Source organism: Laetiporus sulphureus (genome assembly GCF_001632365.1).
Source record: "Laetiporus sulphureus 93-53 unplaced genomic scaffold LAESUscaffold_70, whole genome shotgun sequence".
Lineage (NCBI taxonomy): Eukaryota > Fungi > Basidiomycota > Agaricomycetes > Polyporales > Laetiporaceae > Laetiporus > Laetiporus sulphureus.
The window spans coordinates 76926-102009 of record NW_024468579.1 but is presented as its reverse complement, the minus strand read 5'-3'; the positions used below and the strand labels follow the sequence as shown (position 1 = coordinate 102009).

Below are 25084 nucleotides of genomic sequence, written 5' to 3'. Positions count from 1 at the left end.
TGCGCATGAAGACCACAGAATTGCGAACAGTGTCAGCACTAAGCACGGTCGATGGCGCAGTTGCATACAAGCCCTCGCACACTGTTGTGTCTGAGATCTGATGCATGCACAGTGAGCAAACAATCCCAGAAGGTATGTGCGCTTGTTGATGTGCAGTCATCTTACCTACCGCATGGACCTAAGCCCAGCCATACCTTAATCACGCCCAGCCTATTCGCAGACTGGGGAACCCATGCGCTACCCCCATTCCAATCACTGTAACCCCAAGCATTAGGGAAGGATTGAGCGCTTGGGCCTCGAGAAGCTTCCACTTCACCGACTTCTGCGCTACTGAGCATGTCTGTTTAAAGTCATCGAGTATATGCTAATTCATGATAGTACATTTCGCTTACACTGCCATGTCCACTGCTACACCCGTTCATACACGTACAGATACGCCAGCTTCTTCAGCTCCCGCACGCTCTCCGCATCCGCCTTGACCACCTTCTCGTCATTGAACAGCACCCAGCTCTCTCCACCCACCGCCACGTCTTCCACTCGGATGTGCGCGACGTAGTGCCCCGAGTGCACTGACGGGCCCTTATGCGAGATGAACGCCTTCAGCCGATAACGCGCCGGCAGCTCCGTCGACCCGCCCACCGTGCTTGACTTGGACTTGGACGCCTCCCTGCCACCCGCCGGAGCGTCCTCACCCGTGTCATCAGGGTGCGAGAACAACCACTCTACCGCGCGCTCGACGTCCATGCCCTATACAATGCGACCTGATCAGCTGCGCAGCGGCGTCGGAGCGCACAACTCGTACCGTCTCCCGTAGCGCCTTCCGCGCTTGGGCGTGGGTGAAGCCCATGTCTGAGAGCACGTTAATTTGCTCTTGCGATGGCTCCGATGCGGAGCCACCGGCGCTTGACACCTGGATGGGGGAGTCGATATCTGCGAACAGACGGTCAGCGATCGATCAGCAGTACGATTAAAGATGACAATTACCCGGGTCCTCCATGTGCGCGAAAAGCCACTCCATCGCAGTTTCCGCATCGTTGTTCCCCGTAGCAAGGAGCGCCTTCTGACAGCGGATGGCCGGGAATCCCATTGCTTCCAACTGAGCCATTGCCGCTTCGTTGAACTGGGGCAGGCCGGGAGCGGCTATCCAGTATCCTCGTGAACATCACCGTCACGCACATCATCTGATCATGCTCCGACGCACCAGTTTGATCTTCTGGGAGCTCAATCTCACCAGATTGCAGGCCACGTCCAAGGTATTCGTCGAGCTGCAGTGAGTCTGAGACATTGAGGGGGATGTCTGAGTGATCAATATGAGCGTAACCTCCAGTGAAGCATAAATGTGCTCGTACCAAGCTTAGCAGGGACCCAGTTGACCAACTGGAACTTTTTAGCATGAACGACTAGCACTTGAGGGAAAGTAGCAAATCGTGAGCGTCTGTGAATCGTTTGATCAGTAGAATTTTCAAAACGGTAGAGACGACACAGACTTTGTCGCGATGACATTCTTTTGGCACGCTGGACATTTGTACTCGAGCGCTTCCGTGCCTGTGAGGATATCCAAACATTCCTTCAGCTCCACCTCCTGATACAGTGTCTTTCCTTCTTCATCCTTCCCCCTCTCCCTCGCGGGCACAGGCACACTTACGACCTCCATCTCGTCCACCCTGTACCTCACCCGCTTACATTCTCCGCATTGGAGCAGCTGCTCCATTCCAAAATCAAATACACGTGTCGGATCCTCCTGTGCGCTCACCCCAATACGCTTCGCGTGCCTCTTAAGCACGGTCAAGAGGTACGTGAAGAACTCTTCCGCGTCCTGCTGGCGCATCGTCGCAAACTCCTCATGCCCGCGCCCGACGAGAGCCTTAAACCCACTTGGGCGCACACCTTCCTGGAACACGGGAGTGGGAGAGTCGTGTGCGAGCGGATTCGTTGCTTTCGGGTCTCTTGGGGCTGAGGCCGGACGTGGGTGTGAGTAGCGCCCGGAAAGCAGGCCATCCGCAAGCTTGTACATCTGGCAGTCGACACAGTTCGCCGGGAGCGATTCCGTGCAGGCCTGCCAGTGCGCTGCAGCGGAGGGAAGGTACCTCTCGCGGAAGGCCGGTAGGGAGAAGAGGGTTTGGATGACCGAGGCCATGTAGCAGCTGGCACAAAATTAGGTTTAGACACAGCATGAAATCATGCGAGATTAACTTGCCTGTTGCCTAGATTGGAGAGGCCAGTGAGGCCAGGTCCGAAGACGGGCTCGAGCGCCTTGCCGGACTCATCTGTAAGCGAAAAGTCGAATTTGAGGTTGTGCTCGATTTGCTTTAAGGGATGTGAGAAAACGCGACGCGGGAATTACTGGCAACAGTTATGCTTACTAGCTCCGTCATGGATTTTTCCGTCTTTGTCTGCGTCTGCACGTTGATACCAAACGTAGCGAGGTGTGCAGCGAGCTCGGGATCCGTCTTTGCATCATTGCATGTGTAACAGTAGATATCTGGGAAGGACACTGTTAAGCACAAAGTATCGCACGCAAAGAAAGGAGATCCCACCTGCGTCGCCCTCTGGCGTGATCGTTCCTAGTTTGACGCTGACTGGATGATGGCTCTCCTCATAATGCTGCAAACCATGTCCATTGCCACCGAGGCCGCCGAACTGCTGACGTCCGCAACCGAGAGAACCACATGTGAGACAAAGCCACAAGTTCTCCTTCAAGTCGCACTTTGAGCAATGGGCGAGCCCTGTTCGCCGTTTCACGCATATGACCCACTAAATGCATGTGATCCACTCACCCGAAGCGAGAATATGTCCCGTAGCCTGCTGTTGCAGCGTCAGCGTATGCTCGCACGGCGTGATCTCCTCCTCCCAAGCCTTGACCTCTGACTGGCGTGCAGAAGACAACGACTTCATCACGCCGTCGCTGAGCGCCTTGACGTGCGGGTCGGCCATCGCATCTGGGATCTCGAGCCCGTTCTGCGGATCGCATTTCCAGCACTTGAGCACGGTCTTGAAGTCGTACTTGTCTTCGTCACGATCCTCGACGATGGCGAGCTTCTGCAGCTTCGCAGGGGGCTCCTTCTCATCTGTCTGAATGATAATGTTTCAGATATGCGAATTGCATTGATCGCATACAGTAAGTATACCCGGTTAGAGGAGGGCTTGAGCTTCCGCTTGATATTCAACGTGAACGAATGTCCGCTCTTCTGAACATGCGTCCGCGCATGGTGTCTCTCACTTCCCAGACAACCGCCATTGAAACACGTCAAGCAAACATCAATGCCTAACGGGTGATCCTATACGTCTCGTTAGAGAACAAAGACAACCGAATCGTTGCGCCCGGACGCCACCTGATTGTCGAAGCATTGCGTGCATTCCTCCCTGTGCACTGACTGAGACAGCTTTGGGGGCTGCAAACGAGCGATGTCGCTGAGATGACTGCACGCTGCCATGGATCACTGAATATTGCTGGTAACTGATGGAAGGCGTGCAACGCGTATCCCAAAGCGCCCAAGCGTGCACACGCGCTAAATACTGGCGAGTGCCACGTGACGGCGCATCACAAAAATTCAAAATTCAGACTGAAGCTGTTGCTCTACCTTCCTTCTACTTTCCTATACGATGGCTGCGCAGCCGAACGGAAGTGCCGACGCGCCCATAGAGGTCTCCGCCCTCCCCACCGTCGTCGGGATCAACTTTGGCAACTCGTACGCGTCCATCGCGGTTCTCACAAAAGTCTGTGTCATTCTAATGCTGCTGCATAACCATTGAACTGACTCGTGTGCGCAGGAGGGCTCTGCCGACTGTATTGCCAACGAAGATGGCGAGCGCCAGATCGCCTGCGCGGTCTCGTTTCACGGCGAAGAGATGGTACGTACACCCGCAACGCACCATATACATCGCGCTCATGGACACGCGCGAACAGTACATCGGCAACCAGGCCAAGCACCAGCTCATCAAAAACTCTCAAAACACCATAACTGGTTTCCGCAACCTTCTTGGCAAAAAGTACGCATGGCCTCACCTATAAATCAACACTCCTTGACTGACCATATACAGGTTCTCTGAACTGTCCTTCGACAAGCCTTCCGTTTCCGCGCTCGTCATCCAGCACCCCGAGCAGACAGACATCCCCGCATACAAGGTCCAAGTCCTCCAGGCAGCCCCATCCCCTCTCCCCACGACCGCAAGCAACACTCCAGCCGCCTCGCACACTGCCACGCCCCGCTCCGAGCCCACCCCCGCCGAGCGCATCCTATCCGTATCCGAGGTGACCTCCATCTTCCTCAAATCCCTCATCCAATCCGCCGAAGACTTCCTCGGCAAGAAAGTCCAGGGCGCAGTCATCAGCGTCCCCGACTGGTTCACGGACGCGCAGCGCGCCGCCCTTCAAAAAGCCGCAGAGGACGCCGAAATCAACGTCCTACAGCTCCTCGAGGAAGCTGGCGCCGCCGCCGCCGTAACGACAACCTCCACCACGCTCTCGAAGGACCTCAACCCGGACCGCACGCAGCTCGTCGTCGACCTCGGCGCCTCCGCGCTCGAGCTCTCGCTCCTCTCCATCCGACAAGGCCTCGCCTACTCCCTCGCAACCCTCTCCGACACAACCGTCTCCGGCGACGCGATCGACGACAAGCTGATCAAGCACTTCGCCAAAGAGTTCACCAAGAAAACCAAAACGCCACTCGCCGTCGTGCCCGCCCCGACGCCGCAAGACAAACGCGCCGAGGCCAAGCTCCGCCTCGCAGTCGAGCACACAAAACGCACGCTCTCCGCATCGCCCGGCACCGCGACGTGCTCCGTCGAGTCGCTCAAGGACGGGCTCGACTTCACCGGCACGATCACGCGCCTGCGCTTCGACATGGAAATGCGCAGCGTCTACGCCCAAGTATTCGCGCGCGTGCGCGAGCTCGTCGGCACCGCGGGTCTCGACCTGTACGACATCGACGAAATCGTGTACGTCGGCGGGTCCGCGAGCCTCCCGGGGCTCGACGAGGCCCTCGCGCAGGGCCTCTCCGAGACGGTGGTCACGCCGTTCACGGAGGGCGCGGTCGTAGGCGGGGGCGTCGGAGACCCGACGGCGATCCTCTCGCGCGGGTGTGCGCTGCAGGCGCGTCTGGTCGCGATGCTCGCGGAGGGCACGGAGGAGGAGCGCGAGGTGCGCGCGGCGTTTGCGAGCGGGAGCGAGTGGACGCGGGTGAGGGCGACGACGCGTACGGTTGGGATGCTCTTCCCCGAGGAGGGCGCGGAAGGGGAGGGCGCGATTGGCGGACAGTGGGTGCCTGCGGTATTGAGGGAGACGGCGGTGCCGTGTCGACGCACGTTCCGGCTCGACGTGGACGTCGGCGCGGAGCAGCGCGTCGGGTTCGAGCTGTGGGAGGCGAAGGAGGGCGTGAAGATCGAGAAGGTGAAGCCGCCGCGGGACGAGGAGGACGAGCCGGTACCGGCGGAGGAGGGCGAGGAGGAGGAAGAGGAGGAGGAGATCGAGGTGAAGGAGAAGACGGTGGAGAAGGAGACGCTGCTGGGCGCGTTGGCGTTCGCGGTGAAGACGGCTAGAAGGACTGGGGACCGGTGGACGACGAAGATCGAGGTGCAGTTCTTGATGGATGATAGTGGGGGGCTGGAGGTGAGTGCGTGGGAGGTTGGACCGGGGGGCAAGGGAGAGAGGTCGGTGGTCGTCGTGCCTGCGCCGTGAATGGGCATCAACCCCTGTAATCATCTACATCTCCTGAATATAGCGGTCATTTTGTGCTTTCGCCCAAGGGCTGCAGATATCCATCATCGCCGCCAACTCTTACACCGTGAGTCATTGCTATCAAATGACAAAGTACAGGTTCGTCTATGGGATCTCATCATTAAAACCATCGAGTCTGGTGGTATTGACACAAGGGCATTTCCTCATCGTCGCTTTCAGGTCTTTCACCGTGAGTCCTTGCTATCAAATATATGCTTCGAAAAGTCGTCTATGGGATTTATCATTTAAAGTTCGACTCCAGTGGTATTGACACAAACAGTATTGATACAGGCACACTACACTATACAGAACCAGGTACGAGAAGATATCGCTACATTCTACCACCTAAATCACCGCAAAATTCCCGAGGGTAAAATACCACCGACAGATCACTCTGCCAACAGCGCAGGGTCAATCGGCACCTCCACATCCCCTCTCTTCTCCTCATCCGTTCCCATCTCCATCTCCTCCCCCATCTCCATCCCCATCCCCAACGTCGGCTCCGGCAACTTGAACGGATCATCACCGAACTGCATCTCCCCCTGCTCTCCCCTCACGTCCATCCCCATCCCCATCTCCATCTCCATCGCGGGATACACCAGCTCCCCGCCCACCAAGCTCTCAGGCAGTTCCAAAGGCGTCGGCGGTGCCACCCCCGAGCTCTCGCTCCCAGAATGCGAGCCCGAGCCCGAGCGGCGGCCCGAGCCCGAGCCCGAGCCCAGCGCGTCCAGTCCCAGGCCCTGGGCACGTTGCGCAGCCGCGTGCGCGCTCAGCGATAGCACGTGGACGTACGCCGGCAAGCTCTGCCGCCGCGCGGCGTAGTCGACCGGTGGGAGGAGGTGCACCTGTCGCGTGTAGGGCTGGTGCTGGCGCTCGCTGTGCTCCTGCGCCGACTCGTGTTGGTATGCGTGCGGGAAAGGGTGCGGCGCGAAGAACGCCGCGCTCCCGAGGTCAATCGACTGCGGGCGCGCGCGCCTCGCAGTGCTGCGCGCCTCTGCCTCATACTCGCGCTCGTGGTCGTGCTCGGGGGACGTGCCCACGGGGAAGCGCAGCGGCGAGGACACAGGCTCAGACGCCGGCGTCCTGCTCTGCGGCGGCGAGACGGGCTTCGCGTCTCCATTCTCGGGGAAGCGATAGTTCGGATCGACATCGCCGCTCGTGCTCGCGTCGGACATCCTGCGCTCGTCCGCAGACGGGCAGGACGCGCGGCGCTCGGTCGAGGTCGACGCGGCGTCGACGCTCCTCCGCTTCACCTTATTCGGCCCACGCATCTTCCGCTCGGGCGCATACTCGCACACGAGCCCGCGCATCCGACAGCGCGCACAGGTCGGGTGCTCGCCGCTGCACTGCAACCATCCACACCCGTCAGCCTCACACTCGGCGACGCAGCAAAAACAGCACGCACCTTGGCTTTGCGGACGCGGCACTTCTCGCACGCCTGTGCGGTGCGCATGCGCGGGTGCTCCGGCACGCGCTGGTACACGCCCGTCGCAGGGTCGAGCGAGCCGGTGACGGACCAGGACGGCTGCGCGGCGGCTTGCTGGTGGTCCTGCAGCGTCTGCGCCGCCTGGCTGTCGCTCTGGTATACGCTATGTGCGGGCAACGAGGGCGGGAAGAGGGGCTGCGTCGACGCCGGTGCGAATAACGGGTCCATCGGCTCGAGTCCGAGGTGGTTCATGTGCCCGGCGGCGGGCCAGCGGAGGCTGGTGTACGGAACCTGCGAGTGCGGCGACACCGGACGCTGCTGCTGTACATGCGCAGAGACGAACGCATCGGCGAGCGCCTGTTGGAAAGCGAGGGTATTTGCGTTGGAATATGCAGAAGGGTGGAACGCCGCCTGAACGTCGTGCGCGGCGGACAAACCAGACGACGAGGACGGATGCGACGGATGTACGCCCTGCGTGCTGCCTTGGAATGGAGAGTCAGAGGCAGAGTCGAACGGATCGAGGCCGGCTAGCGAGTGGTAAGAGGAGGAAGGATGCTGGAGGGAAGAGCTGGAGCCGAACGCCGCTGCAAGCTCGTACGAAGACATGTTCTCGTTTCTGGTCACAGGATCAAAGTGGCTGGCCGACAACTGAGTGGCCATCGTCATAGCGGTGTGGGGGTTCAAGAAGATGAAGGTATGGCGCTTGCATTCGAGACAAGTTATAAACAAGGCGGATACTGGAAGAGTTGGTTCCGCGTCGAAGGAGGGAGAGAGAGGGGCCACGCACGATTGTCGATTGCACTGGCAGACTTGGCGGGTCGGCCGTTCCATAATGTCGCGAGGACCTGCATACCACCTTGGCGAGGCTCCAGAACCAAGCCAGTCAGTCCATCGTCCACTCTTGCTCTACACACTTCTGCGCTCGCCACACATCGAATCAGCTACGCTCTAATCGCACACACTCGTCAGCCACCACGCCCGATCGCAGCCCTCGATCTGGCAACACAACGCGGATACATACCACATACGGCAACTCGATGCCCCAATCCGGCAACCATCGTCAGATCCGCGCCACTTCCCACACACATGTAAACCATCCTTACCCGCCCACTTCCGCCCGACACTGGCAGATGGGCTCCACTCCATTCATTCATCCAACTCCAGGCACTAGAGATCTGCACACATCGTTTAATAAGCTACAACCATGCAATATACAACGCTTTGACGGCGGAGATGACCCAGCCACCATCCGCCGCCCTCCAGTCACGAATCGAACAGCCTCCATCATAGCAGGAACCAGCCTATAAGAGACATTTAGGAGCAGGCCACCAGGGCCTACCATGTACCGTGCACGCCAGTCCCAGCATCGGAATCATCCTGATCGCCTCAGGCGGCGCATCACGCGCTCGTGGTTCAGATGCCGCCGGCTCGTCTTTCTCTTCGTAGCGCTCGCCAGATCCATCGCACTCTCTGACCGCCGCCGCCGGCTCGCCTTCAACACGCACGTGCCACCCGACGCAGACGCAGACGCCGATGGTGCCGAGGTCGACGCAGTGGCAGACAAAGTCGTGACAGCGCTGGCTGTGCTCGCGCCACTGCCCGCGCTGGCGGATGTCCCACTTGGGACGACGAGCACGGATGCCGAGACGGAAGCAGACGACCCCGCTGTGATCGCTACCCCGTCGCCCCCCAGCGCAGACGTGATCTCTCCCTCCCCATCTCCGCTCACCAGCTGCGATATCGCGGGCCCCGGAAAATCGTACGTGAACCCTGGATCGTACACCTGTGGAGCACACGTCAGCCCAGATCCAACGCTTGGCCATCCAGATATCCGACTGCATCGCATCAATACGAGGACGTACGTCTGGAGTGTAGATCCCCGGGTCGTCGTCCGCGTACCCCCCAGGGAACGTGCACGTCTCATCGCTATCCGGCACGCCCGTCCCGTCCCCGCCGACCTCAATCTGCGTACACGAAGGATAGAACTCGGCGCCGCCCTCGGACATCGCAAGCTGCAGCGCGATGATCTACCGAGACAACGCACGTCAACACGAGATACCACCGCCGATCCGCGCACGCACCTCGTGCCGTATCAGGTATCCCCCAGCCTCGAGGTTCGCGGGCAGCGTGACGGTATACGAATCCCCAGCCTCTGCACGCACATCAACCGATCGCCTCTCGCCACAACAGCGAGCACGCACCGATATACTCCTGATACCACGTCACCGACCCGCTATCCGAGCTGATCAGCCCAAGCTCCGCGATCTTGAACCACGCCGCCTCCGTCGCGTTGAACTCTGCACAGCTCACATTCCCACACGACGCCATATACGTCATCAGCGGGCCCGTATTATGTGGCCACTACCCCGCCACCACTCAGCCCTCCCATACAGCAGGAGGAAAGAAAGCACGACGTACGTTCGAACCACCCGTCGACCCGCCCGCCCACTGGAACGTCACCTCGCTCCCCGCACTCGCAGGCGCGACCACCTCCGCGAGCTGCGCGTCCCACCCACAATTAATATCCGCGCTCGTAGCTCCCTTCACCGGATCGATCGTCGAGATCATCCGAATCGGGCTCGCGCCTGCCCGCCGTCGGTCAGTAGCAAGCTCAACACAGCGCGAAAGGACACTACACACCCGGCGAACTGCTCCCGGGGATGTTCCCCGCGTACGCTATCCCATCGACGACCACCTGGCTCACGAACCCATGCGCGGACACAGACGCAGTCCCAAAGGCACACGCGAGCGCCACAGCCCACACGCCGCGCACTGGCAGGTGCAGCATCTCCGAGTCGATACGTTGAATGAGTGTGAGTTGGTGTTCAGCCGCGCCTGCGCGATCAGCGATGGCAGTTGAGAAAACGACACAACGAGCAAACGAGCGAGCAAGGTTGGCCGGGCCCGGACGCCCTCGATCCGTTCTTATAGAACGGATCACAGTCAGCCCACCGTGGGCGTGCGCTGCGCAGCACACAACGCACAAAAACAACAAAAACAAATGAATCGCACGACGTCGCCTCGAGGTGTCCTTTCATCGACGCGCCGCGGCCGCTGCTTCCAGCCTCCAAGACAAGACAGAGTCCATATGCATGCAGAGCGGACTGCGCGCGCCACGACTACGTACGGCGAACGACACGCGGCAGGTATCGGCGATCAGGATCACACTCGGGCTCGCCAATGGCGGGTCGAGCTGGGTCCGGAACGCATGCGCGTAGACGGGCTTGGCAGGGTACACAAAGCGCTTGATCCGTTCGTTTTCCTGGGACTCGGGGGTTTCTCGGCGCTTGGTCCAGGCCACACGCGGCGTCAATCAACGCAACGGAGATGAGGAGTATTATATATTTAATACAAGGGTATCCAGACATGAGCATAGCGGTCGGGGTTGGGTCGAGACGGAGATGGATGAGGCGATGCGTAGGGGTCCTTAGAAATGCGAATGCCAATGCGAGAGTGTGAGCTGTAGTCCGTAGTGAACTGAACGAGATGTCGAAGAGTGTTGAGGAACATTATGTGATGATGAATGAGCTCGAGACTTGTACCCAATCAGCCGCAGAACCGCTAGCGAGCGCATCGCACAACACGACAGTCAGCATAACTTGGCGCGACACGCACACACCACGCCCGGCACGCACTCACCTGTATGCAAGACGGCATCCATGGCACGCACACCACTCACGGATACCAAACGACGTCCACGACGCCCCACTCCTCCTCCCTCAACGACATCGCCTCCGCCTCCGACACCCTCAAGCACCCCTCAACATGCACCGACTCAACACACACCGGCTTCAAGCTCCCATGCGGGTTCCACCCCGGCACAAAGCTCCCATTCAAGCTCGGAGACGCAAGCGACGGCACCGCAGTCGGCGCAACAGCCACGCGCGCAGGCGTCCCTGGCAAAGAAGGCCCCGCGATCGGCCTCCTCTTGAGCGGCTTCATCACGCGATCAGACACAGGGTCGTATATCACCCCGCCCACCACGACCGCCGCGTGCCCGTTCGCGGTGTACCCTCCACCAGGCAAATCCAGCGCCGCCGCCCTCCGCGCACGCACGACCTCGCTCAAGCACGCGAACCGCACATCGGCGCACTCGACGATCCCCAGGTGCTCCAGGCGCGGCACGACCCAGTTCCTGCCCGACCCCGCGGCGCCGCTGACGCGACAGTGCGAGCAGAACCGGCCGGAGAGCGAGCAGACGATCGGCCCCGCTTTCGTGCATGCGTTGAGGGTGAGGTGCGTGAGCGACGGCAGGTAGCGCAGCATCGTGGGCGTCGTCTCGAGGTCGAGTTCGAAGCAGGATAGGCTTAGGTGGGTGAGGCTCGGCATGCGGGGTTCGCGGAAGATGGACTCGTGTCGGGGTAGAACGAGTAAGGAGCGCTGTCGCCGGGGCGGTATGTATGCGATGCTGAGTCGCTTGAGTGCGGGGAAGTGCATCTTCTTGAATGCGTCCGTGAGCCCGTCCGAGTCTATGCATTCGACGCTCAGGACCTCCAGCTGCTCGAACGTGATCGTTCTGTTTCTGTGCCGCCCGACTGGAGGGGTCTCGGGCTCGTTTATCATTCTGTTGTTCTCCGCCTGGGCCCAACGTGTGCGTCCGGTGTTCAAGCAGAGCTCGAGTTCGCGCAAGACAGGGACGGCCAAGAAACAAAAGATCGCCCAGCAGTCCTTCGGAGGTGCGAAGCTCCATTCGAGGCGAGTGAGCTTTTGCAGCTGAATCGGATGTATTTCGTGTGGAGTCTCTCGTTTCATGTGGGGACCGCCGTCACTGTGAGGGAGATCGTCGTAGCTCAAGCAGACGTCTAAGGCCGGAGTCGCGGCATCGAGGACCAGCTCTGCGAGAATCGGAGCACGAGATAACAGAGCGCAAAGCTCCGACATTTGTGCTCCCGTCCGATGCGAGCCTGGGCCGCATTTAAAGTTGTGTAGTTGCAAGCTGCGCAAGCTCGGGAACATAACAGGAGGCAGCTGTGCTGGCGACACCTGCTCTAGTTGTAGGGTCTCGAGAGCCATGAACGGCGAAGCGAAGTATCGCTGAACATTCCAGTGATATTTATGATGCATCGTCTGCGCAAGTTTCAGGTGCTGTAGCCGAGGAAAGTGTGAAGTGTTGAGTACTGTGAGTAGAGAACCCACCGCTGACGAATGCCACGCGACCGAACGCCATCGTGAGACGGTATCGACGAGACAGTCGAGAGAGCGAGATGATGCGCGACTGCTCGGTGAAGCAATGATGTCTAGAGGAGCATCGCCGCTTCGCTTCAGGAATTGCGAGCCGATCCTCCAGTCGTCCATCACCGGGATCCGCGACCACAAACTCGAGGTGGACAGCATCGCATTGCGCCAGCGACGGCAGACATGAGACAGTACAAGCGGACGGAGGAGCAGCTCGTGCGCCTCAGCAGCTGGCAGGGCCGTTACCGGTCCAGCCTGGACGTGGGCGGTGAATATGTGGAGGAGGAGTTCGGTAGGGAGCCATTCGAAGGGATTGCGCTGTGCGTCGAGGGCTGCGCGCTCAGCCTCCACGGAACGTTTCTCCTGCAAGATAAACTCGAGCAAGCTTCGTGCTTCCTGTTCTCGCAATTGCAATTGGCTCAGCTTCTTATCCACAGCAGAAAGCGCTTCCGCGAGCCTATCTTGTCTTGACATGACTCGTTCAGTCTCTGTGAATGCCATCAGTCAAGGCTGAAATATTACCGGTGCGAACACGGGCGAGTCAGACAAGCTTGATATAGTGTTTCACGGCCTGCACCAGTGCTGTCGCTGAATGCGAGGGCCACGTTGGACAGCCATAAGCCACAACAAGCTGCTTAGTCAGCCATTCAAATTGGTTCCGCGACGATCCTCGCCTCGATTACAATTTGGGTCAATGCAAGTACGTTACATCAGGTATACGGCCTATCAAGAAAGCTTTTCTACTCGCTGTGTCGCGTATCATCTACTGCCAACTGATTTCGATGGCTCCGTTCAAGTCCAGCTCCAAATCACTCATCACGAGCTCCTGCTTCGCCTCATCATACTCCCAACTGGCGTCCTCCAGCGCCGCATTCTGAACGATAACCGTCGACGGCTTGGTAGCACCCACCCCGAGTACCGTCACCGACTCCAACGCCTGCTCGATGCTGTAGTCGCCGGCACTCCTGATGCTCAACGAGCCGTCCGTGACGCTGAACGTGACGGTGGTATTGGGCGTCGGCGGAACACTATCGCCATCGTCAAAGTACGCGGTACCAAATGCGTACCCGCCCGGAGACAGCGACACGAGGAGCTCATAGGGGCTTTGCCGGGTTTCTGCGATCGTATAGGCCGGCTGAGAATGGAGCAGGATGGCGGACCCGTCCCTGACGTGGACGTTGATGTGGCCGAGCGGAGCGTCGAGAGTCGTGTTGCCTCCCGGATTAGCGTCCACGGTTGAGCGAGTGTACCAATCGCGCCAGACCACTTGACCCCTCCCTGGGAAGATCCCTGTAAATGACTATATCAGCCATACATCGCGCCTTGTGTCCTAGATATACCACGCACCGTCCACAGTCGATACATTCGGCGTCAACACTGGAGTGACAAGGATGTCCCTTCCGACCAAATACTGTCGGTCTACAGCGAAAAGCTCAGGCTCTGTCGGGAACTCGTAGAACAACGCGCGAACGACCGGCGCCCCATACGTCGACGCATTGGCGAACAACGTGTACTTCATCGGCGAGCTATCAATTTAAACTACGCATATATGAAATGACCCGACATACCCAATACGGCAACAGCGAGTAGCGGATGCTCATGGCAGTACGAGACGCATTTGCCACGCTTTCCCACCGATACGGCTCCTGCGGAAGGGCACCACGCTGATTATGATTCCGATAGAACGGCATGAACGCCGACATCTGCATCCACCGATTGCACAGCTCCTCATCAGTGTTGCCTGCGAACCCACACGTGTCCGCGCCGACCATCGGGATCTGGAAGAGCTGGAATTGCAGCGCGCCCTGGATGTTATAGTGCATGTACGCCCACTTGCTGTAATTATCGCCCAGCCAATGTCCCGACCACTTCCCAGAGCTGGGGAAAGTCGAGCGGCTGATCAAAAAGGGCCGTTTGCCCCGGATCTCCTGCAAGGCGATGTGCGTGGCCTTCTCCTCCATCATGCCCCAGAGGTTATGCACGTCGAGCTCGACATACCCGCCTTGATGAGTGGCGTTAGTCGGCGCTGTCCGTGTTCCCAGTGGTCCGAAGCCTGTCCACCATACAACGAGCCGATCAGCAAGACACGCCGAATGAGAAGTCGGGGGAACCGACCGTTGTGGATCGCGTACGGCGGGTTACTAAGATTGACACCTGTTTGTTCACCCGCGCCGACACCTCGCTTCTCCAGCGCGGCGGTGTCTGGTGCTTCTCCGCTGTACGTCAACGTGCCATTTATAGTGATATTTCCGCTAGGGCCCCAGAGCGTGGCATTATACCTGGCGCGTTCGTCAGCCACGAGTTCAGGGACGACAATAGAGACAAGCGTACCCTTCGGGATACGCCGTGACAGGGTCGTCAGGATCCCCGGGTAAAGCCATGGGCGGCGGGGTCGACAGGATGGCACCAGTGCCGCTGTACGCGTGAGTCAGTCAGTCTTCTTCTCCGGCAAGGCGTTAAACCACAGCTGACCAGGAGCCGTTGCAGAAGGACGACACTTCGTTCATGTCTAGCCATATGCCGGAGAATTCGACGCCGCCTTGTGACCAGTTTTTCAGCGCTTCTGTCCAGAAGGCTTGGGAATTGTTTGCGAACCAGTCGGGAAAGACCTGCACGCACGAACGGAATGGGTATGCGCGATGTCAGTCCGAGATTGTGTAACGGGATTGTCCGTGAGAGAAGCAAGGGAGACTTACGGTATACCCCGGCCAAACTTGCCCGACATACTCAGAGCCGTCCGGGTTCTTCATCCACACATCCCTGCGAAATGATGGTCAACAATCCTCTCAATGAACGACCGAACGTGCTCACAGCTCGACACCCCTCGTGTACGGGTCATACTGCTTGCATGGTCAGTCGTGACGTACAACGAGAGTAAGAGTGCACATACGATGTCGGTCGCGTTCACTTGTACCGCAACGCCGGCGTCGGTTATGGGAATATAATGCTGATGGTTGGCAGCCTGACAAGTGTACTTAGTCAGAATGCATGTCAATAGGAAATGTTCATGGCAGCATCACCAAATCCTCGATGAACGTTCGCATCTCATCACCTGGGAATGAAACAGGGTCGGAGGTGAAGTCTCGCAAGGCGTGATACAAGTCAATGTCGTTCCACATCACTACACGTGTCAGCGAATTAGTGCTCTTCGACCACGTCTAATGTCCGACATACCTTCCAGAGGGATGTCCGCCTCTCTCATGCGTGTGACCTGCTCTTTGGTCTCCGTGAGATTCTCATAACCCCACCGACAGAGGTGAAATCCGAGTCCCCAAGCGGGCTGCCAAGTAGGCATTCCAATCAGCTCGCCATACTGTTCGATCACTCGCTGCGGGGTCGGACCAGAGAAGAAATAAAAGTCGAGCGTCCCGCCGATGAGGCGATATTGGATCAGGGATTTAGACGAAGATGGAGGTGTCAGCAGTAGTATGTCCGATCCGGATGAGCTAGTAATGTGTCAGGCATACTGGCATGGGTAGCATCGGTGTATAATCACCTGAACAGGAAGACGCCATGAGATTGAGCCTGCTGTGTGGTCTCATTGTACCTGTGCTCCATGTATATCGGATGAGAGCCATATCTATACGTGCGCGGCAATGACAAAATCGTCAGAAGTCAATACCCAGATGAAACTGAAACACACAAACATGTTCTGGTTGAGCGGGTCGGCATCGTCCCGATTCCACATCGTTTGTATGGTCCCAACGCCTCCGTCAGCACCGACGTCGCGCCTGAAACCGCTGCTCGCGACAACTTCTCCAAGACCATAGATGTTCGCGTCGTAAGGGAGGGCAGAGGTGATCTGCAGATACTGCTCCTCAAACACGAGCGGGAAGCCTTCGAGAGCAGTCGAAGAGTCGCTTGCTATGACGGGCGCCATGGGTGTCGGTGGAAGTGAGCTCGCTCTAGTGTCAAACAGGGGCTCAGCATCGGGATCAGAGCGACGCGTAATCCAGAAAGCAAAGGGAGACGAGTCATAGTTAAAGACGAGGTCAGAACTATTTTTGCTGCCGCCCGACGACGACGACTCAAGAGAGATGACAGAATCCGGAATTGTGAACTGGGATTGAGCCGTATCGAAAATGTTGACGTGGAGCCTGCGGTGGGAGTTTCTTGTCAATGCATAGGTTGCACGAGCACGTGGATCCACGAATTACCTTGTGTCCGAGTCGTAGCTCACTTGCAACGTAAGTTCATCGACGTCCTGGCCAAAAGCCTCACAGGGAGATCCTGCCAGCGTTAAGCTTGCTATGAAACCATTCTCCATATCCGTTACTTCTCTAAGAGTATAACCTATATTGCGATAGCACACATGAGTCACACATGCCGACGTTGATCGAGTTTCTGTAAAGAAATTTGCCAAAACTTACCTGGACAAGCAGAGACGTTCTTTGAATAGTACGTATCGACCTCGAAATCGCCGTCCAGCCAGTCTGGACCGGCAAACACGTTCGCATTTGCTAAAGCGCGGTAACACACCGCAAGCACCACTCCAGCCAAAATCATCGCGATCGCGAAGCCCGTACGGTCTACAGCTGTAAAGGACTAGCTCAGCGTTTGCACAGATATGATGCAGATGGAACGTGTGTACCGCGACGGGCACGCCGAGAAGGCATGGGCGTCTTTGGAGTCGAACCCACCGCTCCCCGCCTCATGTTTGAGCGCTAGAAGTGCGCCGTCAGGTGTTCAGAAACGAAGACAATCGTCGCACTGAATGAAGGGAATCCACCAAAACCTGTTGGTCTCATGACCGTGCTGTGGCGGCGGAACGCTGAGATGAAGTTCAAGTGCAACTCTTGCCTTCTTCGGCCGCAGCACGCCACGCGCCACACAGCTCTTTCTCCTCGGCGCTGAACAAAACCTTCCTGCGCACTTCACTCAGGCCGTTTTCTTTTGCTCGAAATCTTCAAACGCCAGAGCCATCGAAATACGCGCCTGATAGAAGATTGGACAAATTCGGGGAAAATTGTGGAAGCCTGAACCGGAAGACCTCGAGACGCCAAACTTAGGCGTACTACTAAGTAGGACCTAATTGTTGTGCAAAACCGTCTTTATTCAAGGTTCCAACTGCGATGCGCCTTCCTGCCCAGGTGTTTAGAAAATGACAGCCTTCAAAAAATAAGAAAATACCTGGTATAGAAACTTCAATGCAAGTGCTGGCACTTCGCCGCCAACGATCCAGAAGTCCGGATGCCCTGACCGTAGCGCGACGAGGTGATCTAGCTATACCTGCATTTGTTCGTTCCAGTGCTCAGCGAGCAGGACACCATCGGACTTCATTTGCGGTCCACAAAGGTGATGACATTGACTTATTGGTGACTGGCGTCAAACGCCCGCCGTGAGTCTGTGTGACCTGTACTGATAATTATTTCTATCAGGTCAAGCTGATCGGTCATGCGACTGGCGCAGAATGTCACGCTTCCAGACCGAAGCTCTCCTGCAATGAACCGTGGAAACCTCGTTGACCGTATGCGGAATGACGTGAGGGTCTGCCAAGCATCGATAGAATTTGGCCTACTGAGCCAATGTCGCGATCCTGCGCAGAGTAGAACATTGCACCATTACTGACTGCCGCATTGGCATTTTCGGCTCAGAATCTCAGTGAATCTTCCTATCTCAGCCATTCTAACATCATCAAGACGGCCGTGAGAGGTAGGATGCTGAAAGAGGGCGTTAGCCGCCGCAATCGCTGATATTCCGCATGGGCGACAGGTTCTGGTTCATGGACATTCGGCTTTGCAGGACGGGTATACTGGACAACCCGCACAAGAAGAGCTTTGATGCATGCGGTGTTCTCGGAAGCATCTGAGTCCAGAACGTGGATCTGGACTATGCAACAGCGGGCGGGGCTAGCGAGCTGCTCATCGCTAACCCGTGGCCAGGTCGCAGTCGCAGGTCGCAGTCGAGTCACCCTTGATGTTCTCCCGATGCCGAATATCAAACTCTCATCGCGCAGACCTTGGTTCTCCAGCGTGTCTGTGCGAACGCGTGCACCTGGGTATTCGGTTTTCGAGCCGCAGGATTACTCCCGGGCCGTTGTCTTCTCATTTGTCAATTTGCATCCCTGTTCCATCTGATGACGATCTTATCACCAGGAGGCCGCGCACTTCCCCTTCACCACGAGTGCGGGTCCGTAAGGCACGCATGCTGCTCTTCTCCATAGCACGGTTCTGTCCCTTCCGGGGATTTGGCGGAAGTGCGCCTCACCAGTACCGCGATGATGCAAGATGTGACCTCTCAGGCGTCCCGCGTTACTGTGCCGCCGTCCTGCTGACCTGAACCTTGCTCATCCAGGACGGCTGCCGCGGTGTCGAATCTGGATATTAACGGCGCATGGTCTTGGCCCTGTCCGCGCGCGTGTACTTTGCTCTGCTCACGGGCGTCGAAAGGGATCATCTGACAACGCGCATCCGGATCCCTGGTCCAAAATCGACAGGTTCGTTCATAGGACATGCAAACCTCGCGCGGTTCGGAAGTCTGGACGGGCTTCTTGACGCTGTGCCTTGGCGCAGAAGCGCTAACGTACAGGCGGTATAGAGCACAAATTCCGCTCTTGCTTTCCGCTGGCTGGGCTTGGTAACAATGAAACGCTGGAGGACACGCTTCTATCTGTCAAGCGTCATTGCTCGTTTACAGGGAAACAGCACCCCGGATTCGCGCCAATACTGCCCCATTGAAATTTCCTTATTGCGTAGGGTTGTCAGAGGTATTGGAGGTTTCCACCGTGTCGCCGAGACCTGAGGCTTCTGGTGGAACGCGTGTCATGTAGTAATGCATCGTCCTCTCCCGCATGGTCCAAACTCTCGCCGTGGCGCGCCGCGTCCGGGCGGATGGACTTGACTCGTGCTCACTGATGACTTGCCATTCTGATACCCATTCTCTCCGTTGCAGTCCGTTATGATACTCGTAAATCGCTTTCGTTGAGAGGAGATATGTGGATACAGTCATATTTCCCGCTGTTTCAAATAACGGGTCTCCAGGTTAGATTTACTTTTAGTTGGACTGAATTGAACGCCGCAATTTTGGAACCTTTCCGAGGGGCTGTCCGCTTACGCAACGCACGTTGCCAAGACGCGTGTGGTGTTCATCAGGGGGAATTTGCCCACTGAATTGGGATCGACGGAGAAGTCCTTCCTTCGGTTCCACGGTAGGTTAGGAGATCGCCACACAGGACATCACCGCCTCTGTATCAAGACAACACGACGTGCACATCTGCATTCTATCCATACGTGTACAAACGACTTTGGCAGGAGCTACGATGGACCGGAGTCATGGTGCGGAGCACAATCGAAGCCGCTGCAAAGGCTACAGACGGGATTTAATCATGCCTTTCACCGACTCGGGATCCAGCACCGATTGGGGATAGGGCAATCCCAACGGGCGCAAATGCTCACTACCTCCATCCACCGGTAACACCTGTCCGGTAATGAAGCTCGCAGCGTCACTGAACAAGAAGATAGTAGCGTTGGCTATGTCCTTCACGTCGCCAGTTCGTCCCACGGGGATATTTGCCCAGCCACCCCCACTACCGTCCTTTGTCGTGAGGCGGTCTGCCCCTTCTGTCCCTGAAATAGGTCCTGGAGCGATGACATTCGAACGGACGCCCTAGTGGTATTCAACATTAGCATCCTGGTAGCAGACACGCAGATATTGTCACCGACGCGAGGTCCTTCTTCGACAGCTAACACAGCGGACGCTATAGTACATAGATATGCTGAATACTCTGATTTAGAAGTCAATACGACCACTCACTAGCGTCCACAGCGGCCTTTGCGGCAGAGACATGTACTTGATACGGAGTCCCTACAAAATGTGTTAATACTTACACCGAATAGACCTTATTTTAATGAAATACCTCTATAGTGCAGTGTTGCACTGACATGGATATAGGACCCCTTCGACTCTCTCACGTACGGCAAGGTTGCTTTGATGGTGTTGTACGTTCCGATCTACGTAAGCTCTTGCGAGACTGCACGGAGTCGCAATCCAATAAGACGTACAGCATCGATCTCAACAACAGTCCTGAATCCATTCTCGGATAGCCCGGAGATGGGTGCAAGGAAGTTGCCGGCCGCTCCTAGAAACGATGGTCGTTCGTCTCGAAAGGGATACCCGTCAGGGGTGCAGAGCTCACCGCAGATCACGAAGTCGATTCTTGCGTACTTGGCAATCGTATTTGCGACGGCCTCGTGTAGCTGTTTGGGATCGCGAACGTCAGCTTGAGCTGCGAGACATTGTCTCCCCGTGGTCCGCGCAAGCTCTTCGGCGCTTGCCGTGAGCCGGTCCAACCTACCGTGATCGTCAGATTGCACGAAGTTACATTGTTGTTTTGCTTACTTTCTGCCTACGATGGTCGCATTTGCACCGTGACGCATCTTATGAGATCATTACAATCCGTTCACCTCGGATATCTGAAGTGGAGAGCCGTGATAACCACATACCACAGCTTCCGTCATCGCCTTGCAGATTCCAGATCCTCCGCCGGTACAGAACAGCACCTTGCCTTTGAAAATATCATTCTTGAAAACGGTGGTGGAATCGACTATCGGTGAGACGTATGCCTTCATCTTAGAGATACGTCGTGTTGGTAGTTGACAAGCGCTGAATACACGCGCTGATGGGGGCAACTACTCATCCGAGTGGTTCGGTGACGTGCCGCATGGTGAGCGGACCGGTGTGAGATTATATGTAATATTGATGGGTTGCAGCGTGCCTTGCGCGGAGCTTGAGCTTGATTCCCCAGGTGAGTTCGGGGGTATCTACTACAGAGCAGATGCGATACATCGGAAGGTCAGGTCGCCGTCGCACTAACTGCATCGCATTCGCGTGGATATTGAAACGCATCCGAGAGACTAGCACAGTGGTCACATCTGCCGATGTTCTGATTGTGTGGCCAGAAGGCGCGCGAAATTCGGATAGATGTTGGATGTGGTGAGAGATATTCGGTTTGTTTTCGCCGATGGCTCACGATACACGCTGAGCTGTGACCACAAGGACACTGCGCGAGCGACCAACCAATTTTACAGACGGTCCAATGAAAGGCACGCATTGTACCGATTCGACTTGTGAGGGCTCCGGAGGACATATTCAGACAGTGCTTCCCCGCTCCTTAGTTGATCCATTCACAATTGTAGATCGTTCCCCACCCCTCTCACACAACAACTTTAGCGATTCGGTCGTGTGATATCGGATCGCAGCAGGATCGTTCAAAGTGACAGAGGGTACTTCGACACAAGCTCCAACTGCCCCATGACAGACGGTGCCGTCTCTGGGCATCAATTGCAAAAATAAATGCTACCGTTGGATTCCAACCGATTCCGAGCCCACCTCCCTGGTTGAGTTACCAATATACCAATCCTCGTGCTGAGAGTTCTCTGACCGGCTTTGTTGCTTCGGGCGCTTCCAGGGCGTGCTCATCAAGCTTACTTCTCGAAAGCCTATGCAGGTCCCCCGGAGACAAAAGACGACCCATCTCGGCGGCCCCACTTCGGCAGAAGCACACATCGATCGTCCGGGAATGCGCGCTGCTCAGGCATGCCGTAACAGTGCCCTGGATAGCCAAATGAGCAAGGACATGAACGCCTTGGCCAACAGTAGATTTAACATTAATCCTCGTACGTGTGCTATCACCATCTCTGGAGGGTAACCTGAAACAAATGCTGACGGCGACGTCCGCATGCGCTTGAAGGGTTCATCCTCCTGGGGTAAAGAATGTGAGGTCCAACATCACCACGGCGCCAGAACATGACAAACCTCGTCATTGACAATCCACGCGACCCCTCGCCGAGCAGGTAAGCGCAAGAAATTACGTCTTCAAGCAACGTCCGCTCTTGCGCCGATCGAATCAGAGTCGCATTAGCGTGAAACCAGTAGGATGGAAGCGAATAAGACCGTAAATGATGACAATGTAGACGTAAATACAGCCATGGTGGCAGCTGCGACTGAAAATTTGTGAATACACGTGTACATAGGTTGTGGTGCGTGTCAATTCAGAAATCAAGCATGCGCTGAAATTCATGGTACACTGAGCAGCTGATGAGAATGAGGCATGGCGGGTCTGGTGAGAGCGACGGCAGCTCAGCGTCAGTCGAACCTCCTCTTTTCCCAGAATCCAGTCTGGGCACCAGGAGTTACAACCGCGCCTGCTGTTGACGGCGACGTCTCGGCAGATGAGGTCGTTTGAATAGGCAAGCTTGTGAGAGGATGGTATCCGGATAACGGCTGACTGGGTGGTGTGCGATATGGGGATTGCCATTGGCTAGGTAGCTCTCCTCCCCCAGCGTACGAACTGCTCACCGGAGGCGGGAGAATGTTAGAATGGGTGAAGCCGCGCGGGTCATCTGCACCACCGAGCCTGCTTGATAGGGACATTCCCCGACTCATCTGCATGTAAGACGAGGGGAAGTAATCGCCGTTGAGGGGGCTCTGCTGGCCAAGGGGAGACAAAGTTCGAGCAGACGGCGACTCATTGGGCACGAATGGGGATGTGAGGGTCGGGAACGCAGCATTAGACAAACGCGTCGCCGATGAACCGGACCCGTTGGACGCCGTTGCAGACGTTGAACTGGGCCAGGAACGCTGATCGAGTGGTGATGAGTACGGTTCCGGTTTCTGGGTGGCTACGATGTTCCTGTCACCTGACCTCTGTGCGAGGTTGGTATCGAGAGCGGGAAGTAGAGGCCAGCTCATCCGCCCCTGACCTCTGTCTCCTGGCCTGGAATAATCCCATATGCTGTGTCCCGCATCCTCAACGAGACTGGCGATGGGGCGCCCGTGCTGCAAAGAGCCCATATACTGGCCGTGGCCACTCGCATCGGCGGAAGAAGCAAGCTTCTGCGCACTGACAACCCCTTCAGTATACCCGCTCTGCGGCGCAGCGGCAGAACGCGAGTATGCAGTTGGGGATGCTTGTTCCTCGAAGCGGCTCTGAGAAAGGCTCCGTAGTTGGTCTGAATAATTCGACGATGGAGGTGAAGCCGCAAAGTCATTCCCGCCTGCATACGCAGCAGAGCTGCTCGCGGCTCGTTCGAAACCGTACTGATATCCAACAGGCGAAGCGTCAATGCCAGAGTCGTCCAGGTCGACAGAAGAAATATCTTCAAGAGACGTATCCTCTCTATCAACGCCGGAGGGGAGTCCTGGAGAAGCCTCTTGGCCAGGCTCTAGCTTCCGCTTCTTGCGCGAGTTGTTGGGCCGCCGCCTATACACATAATCAGGATATTTAATGTTGAAATTGTCCTTCAACTTCTTGGCTTGGTCGAGGTAGAACTTCTTTTGTGACTGGCAGAGGGATGAGGTCATCTGAAAAACTTGGGTTGGCAATTGACGCACCATATCCATCGTATTCCATTCTCTGCTCAATATCTTGCTAACGTCTCCAGTCCTCATCATCTGGTTCGCAGCAGAGATCTCAGGCCTCCTCTTGCGTGCAAATATCATAAAAGCATTCATGGGACGTTTTGGAGTGCCATCCGCATTGAGTGTCTGCGCAATGAGTGCCATGTTGGGGTCCTCTGAGACATGATGTATCGGAACTTAATGCGCATCCCAAGATTTGTGCGAAGGGACTTACCTGTATCGTTCTCATCCTTATAGCCTTGCAAATAGTGACCGTAGTTCGACTCCGAACCAGACACAGAACCCTCTCTATCATGCCGCACATAGTCGTCTCGTTCTCCATAATGTGCATCGGTATCTTCCGATGAAGCATAGTAGACACCAGAGTTATAACAGCTCATCGAAGATCCGTGGGGTGTACGGCAGCTAATGCGAAGCGGGCAGGACTATGACCTCCAGAAGCCTGCGACAGTGCGCTGGCGAGACAGGGTCGTAAGGGCAGCAGTTCTCCAAATGCGTCGAAGGAGACGCTCACAGATAGCGCGTACCTGCACAGCGAACGGCTAGTCGAGCTGTGATCCGCAAGTCGAGGGACTGAATTGCGAATGGTGGGTCGAGGCGGTTGAGAGGAAGGGTGTTCGTAAAGCATATCTTGTATATGTTCCGAAGAACCTGGCGTAAGTGATGGACATCCTTGAGGCAGCCGGAAGAGGCACATTGATCCAATACGGTATTGTGGACGCAGGTGGATTGCCCATAAATTGTTGGTTTTTCGATAGGTCCCGGATCTGCTCATGAGATTTGCCTAATTTGCTTCCGTTTACGCCACTTATTCCCGCATCCGGCTAGAAAGTATCATTGTCAGCAAAATTGCTTCCAAGTAGCAGCCCTCTCGATATGGCTCAGTCTCCTGACATGCCAACACGCATTTGGCAGATGGACGAGCCGAACTTACAGATGAAACGTTCGGTCACTCGCATGTCTTAGCACACAGCAACTGACACGACTTGATTTCTCCATCCCTCGAGGACAGCTGATCGTAGCCGATCCATCGTGCACGGAAGACATCACTGCAACACCGAGGCGCGGCAACTGAGACGTAGGGCTCGGGTGGTAGCAGGCAGCCTCGATGATCGTCTATTTCGTATTCCGCCCTCCTGCGCCCGCGGCGGAGAACTGCAGGCGTTCGCGGAATCCGACCGGGACGCTTAGATCTCCGCAATTGGCAAACATGAACGTCGAGTATGTTCGTACCTTTGACTGCAGTTCGACAGCTGGCCCCCATGACTCTACACGCTCTTCGCTTCTGACCATTAAGGGGCTTCCTAGAGACCAACGCCTGAGAGCGACACTCTTATACGAGGTCAGTTGGGATGGCAGGAGACACACACCCAGCGGCTACGATCGGATTGTTCCGCTCTATGAATCAG

The 25084-nt window shown here is 56.7% G+C and overlaps 9 protein-coding genes across 9 annotated transcripts; 1 reads left to right on the top strand and 8 right to left on the bottom strand.

Annotated features, from left to right (window-relative positions):
- Positions 1-303: 303 nt before the first annotated feature.
- LAESUDRAFT_522700 (ubiquitin carboxyl-terminal hydrolase 14) lies at positions 304-3530 on the bottom strand. Its single transcript, XM_040902798.1, has 12 exons — positions 3333-3530; positions 3129-3278; positions 2778-3072; positions 2538-2726; positions 2364-2482; positions 2198-2307; positions 1488-2144; positions 1350-1435; positions 1202-1297; positions 985-1140; positions 803-930; positions 304-747 (listed from the first exon to the last, which is right to left on the bottom strand). The coding sequence occupies exons 1-12, from the start codon at positions 3432-3434 to the stop codon at positions 409-411; spliced, it is 2427 nt and encodes an 808-aa protein (XP_040758642.1). The 5' UTR covers positions 3435-3530; the 3' UTR covers positions 304-408.
- Positions 3531-3591: 61 nt separating this feature from the next.
- On the top strand, positions 3592-5677 carry LAESUDRAFT_708254 (actin-like ATPase domain-containing protein; the record flags this gene model as incomplete). The annotated part of the gene is made up of 4 exons (XM_040906682.1): positions 3592-3717; positions 3772-3852; positions 3908-3990; positions 4042-5677. Exons 1-4 carry the CDS (start codon positions 3604-3606, stop codon positions 5675-5677), a joined length of 1914 nt encoding a protein of 637 aa, XP_040758641.1. The 5' UTR covers positions 3592-3603.
- Positions 5678-6105: 428 nt separating this feature from the next.
- On the bottom strand, positions 6106-7748 carry LAESUDRAFT_764217 (uncharacterized protein; the record flags this gene model as incomplete). The annotated part of the gene is made up of 2 exons (XM_040913398.1): positions 6106-7062; positions 7122-7748. 2 exons carry the CDS (start codon positions 7746-7748, stop codon positions 6106-6108), a joined length of 1584 nt encoding a protein of 527 aa, XP_040758640.1.
- Positions 7749-8443: 695 nt separating this feature from the next.
- LAESUDRAFT_739417 (lytic polysaccharide monooxygenase) lies at positions 8444-9930 on the bottom strand (the record flags this gene model as incomplete). The annotated part of the gene is made up of 7 exons (XM_040911004.1): positions 8444-8477; positions 8648-8925; positions 9005-9169; positions 9224-9294; positions 9344-9503; positions 9561-9727; positions 9783-9930. The coding sequence occupies 7 exons, from the start codon at positions 9928-9930 to the stop codon at positions 8444-8446; spliced, it is 1023 nt and encodes a 340-aa protein (XP_040758639.1).
- A 201-nt stretch (positions 9931-10131) lies between these two features.
- Positions 10132-10636, bottom strand: LAESUDRAFT_522550 (uncharacterized protein). The gene has a single exon (XM_040902796.1). It carries the CDS (start codon positions 10514-10516, stop codon positions 10262-10264), a length of 255 nt encoding a protein of 84 aa, XP_040758638.1. The 5' UTR covers positions 10517-10636; the 3' UTR covers positions 10132-10261.
- LAESUDRAFT_522650 (uncharacterized protein) lies at positions 10628-12664 on the bottom strand. Its single transcript, XM_040902797.1, has 3 exons — positions 12261-12664; positions 10782-12209; positions 10628-10703 (listed from the first exon to the last, which is right to left on the bottom strand). Exons 1-2 carry the CDS (start codon positions 12474-12476, stop codon positions 10818-10820), a joined length of 1608 nt encoding a protein of 535 aa, XP_040758637.1. The 5' UTR covers positions 12477-12664; the 3' UTR covers positions 10628-10703; positions 10782-10817.
- Positions 12665-12938: 274 nt separating this feature from the next.
- On the bottom strand, positions 12939-17199 carry LAESUDRAFT_731833 (glycoside hydrolase family 31 protein). The gene is made up of 16 exons (XM_040910125.1): positions 16909-17199; positions 16688-16852; positions 16475-16610; positions 15965-16414; positions 15814-15897; positions 15492-15763; positions 15338-15438; positions 15208-15279; positions 15129-15157; positions 15014-15077; positions 14790-14926; positions 14649-14732; positions 14433-14596; positions 13886-14370; positions 13665-13830; positions 12939-13607 (listed from the first exon to the last, which is right to left on the bottom strand). The coding sequence occupies exons 1-16, from the start codon at positions 16970-16972 to the stop codon at positions 13081-13083; spliced, it is 3000 nt and encodes a 999-aa protein (XP_040758636.1). The 5' UTR covers positions 16973-17199; the 3' UTR covers positions 12939-13080.
- A 2261-nt stretch (positions 17200-19460) lies between these two features.
- Positions 19461-20884, bottom strand: LAESUDRAFT_745643 (NAD(P)-binding protein; the record flags this gene model as incomplete). Its single annotated transcript, XM_040911382.1, has 8 exons — positions 19461-19922; positions 19979-20013; positions 20070-20120; positions 20173-20266; positions 20318-20394; positions 20452-20606; positions 20655-20692; positions 20759-20884. 8 exons carry the CDS (start codon positions 20882-20884, stop codon positions 19623-19625), a joined length of 876 nt encoding a protein of 291 aa, XP_040758635.1. The 3' UTR covers positions 19461-19622.
- A 1253-nt stretch (positions 20885-22137) lies between these two features.
- On the bottom strand, positions 22138-24400 carry LAESUDRAFT_522135 (uncharacterized protein). Its single transcript, XM_040902795.1, has 4 exons — positions 24203-24400; positions 23890-24130; positions 23649-23830; positions 22138-23597 (listed from the first exon to the last, which is right to left on the bottom strand). Exons 2-4 carry the CDS (start codon positions 24053-24055, stop codon positions 22401-22403), a joined length of 1545 nt encoding a protein of 514 aa, XP_040758634.1. The 5' UTR covers positions 24056-24130; positions 24203-24400; the 3' UTR covers positions 22138-22400.
- Between the last annotated feature and the right edge of the window lie 684 nt (positions 24401-25084).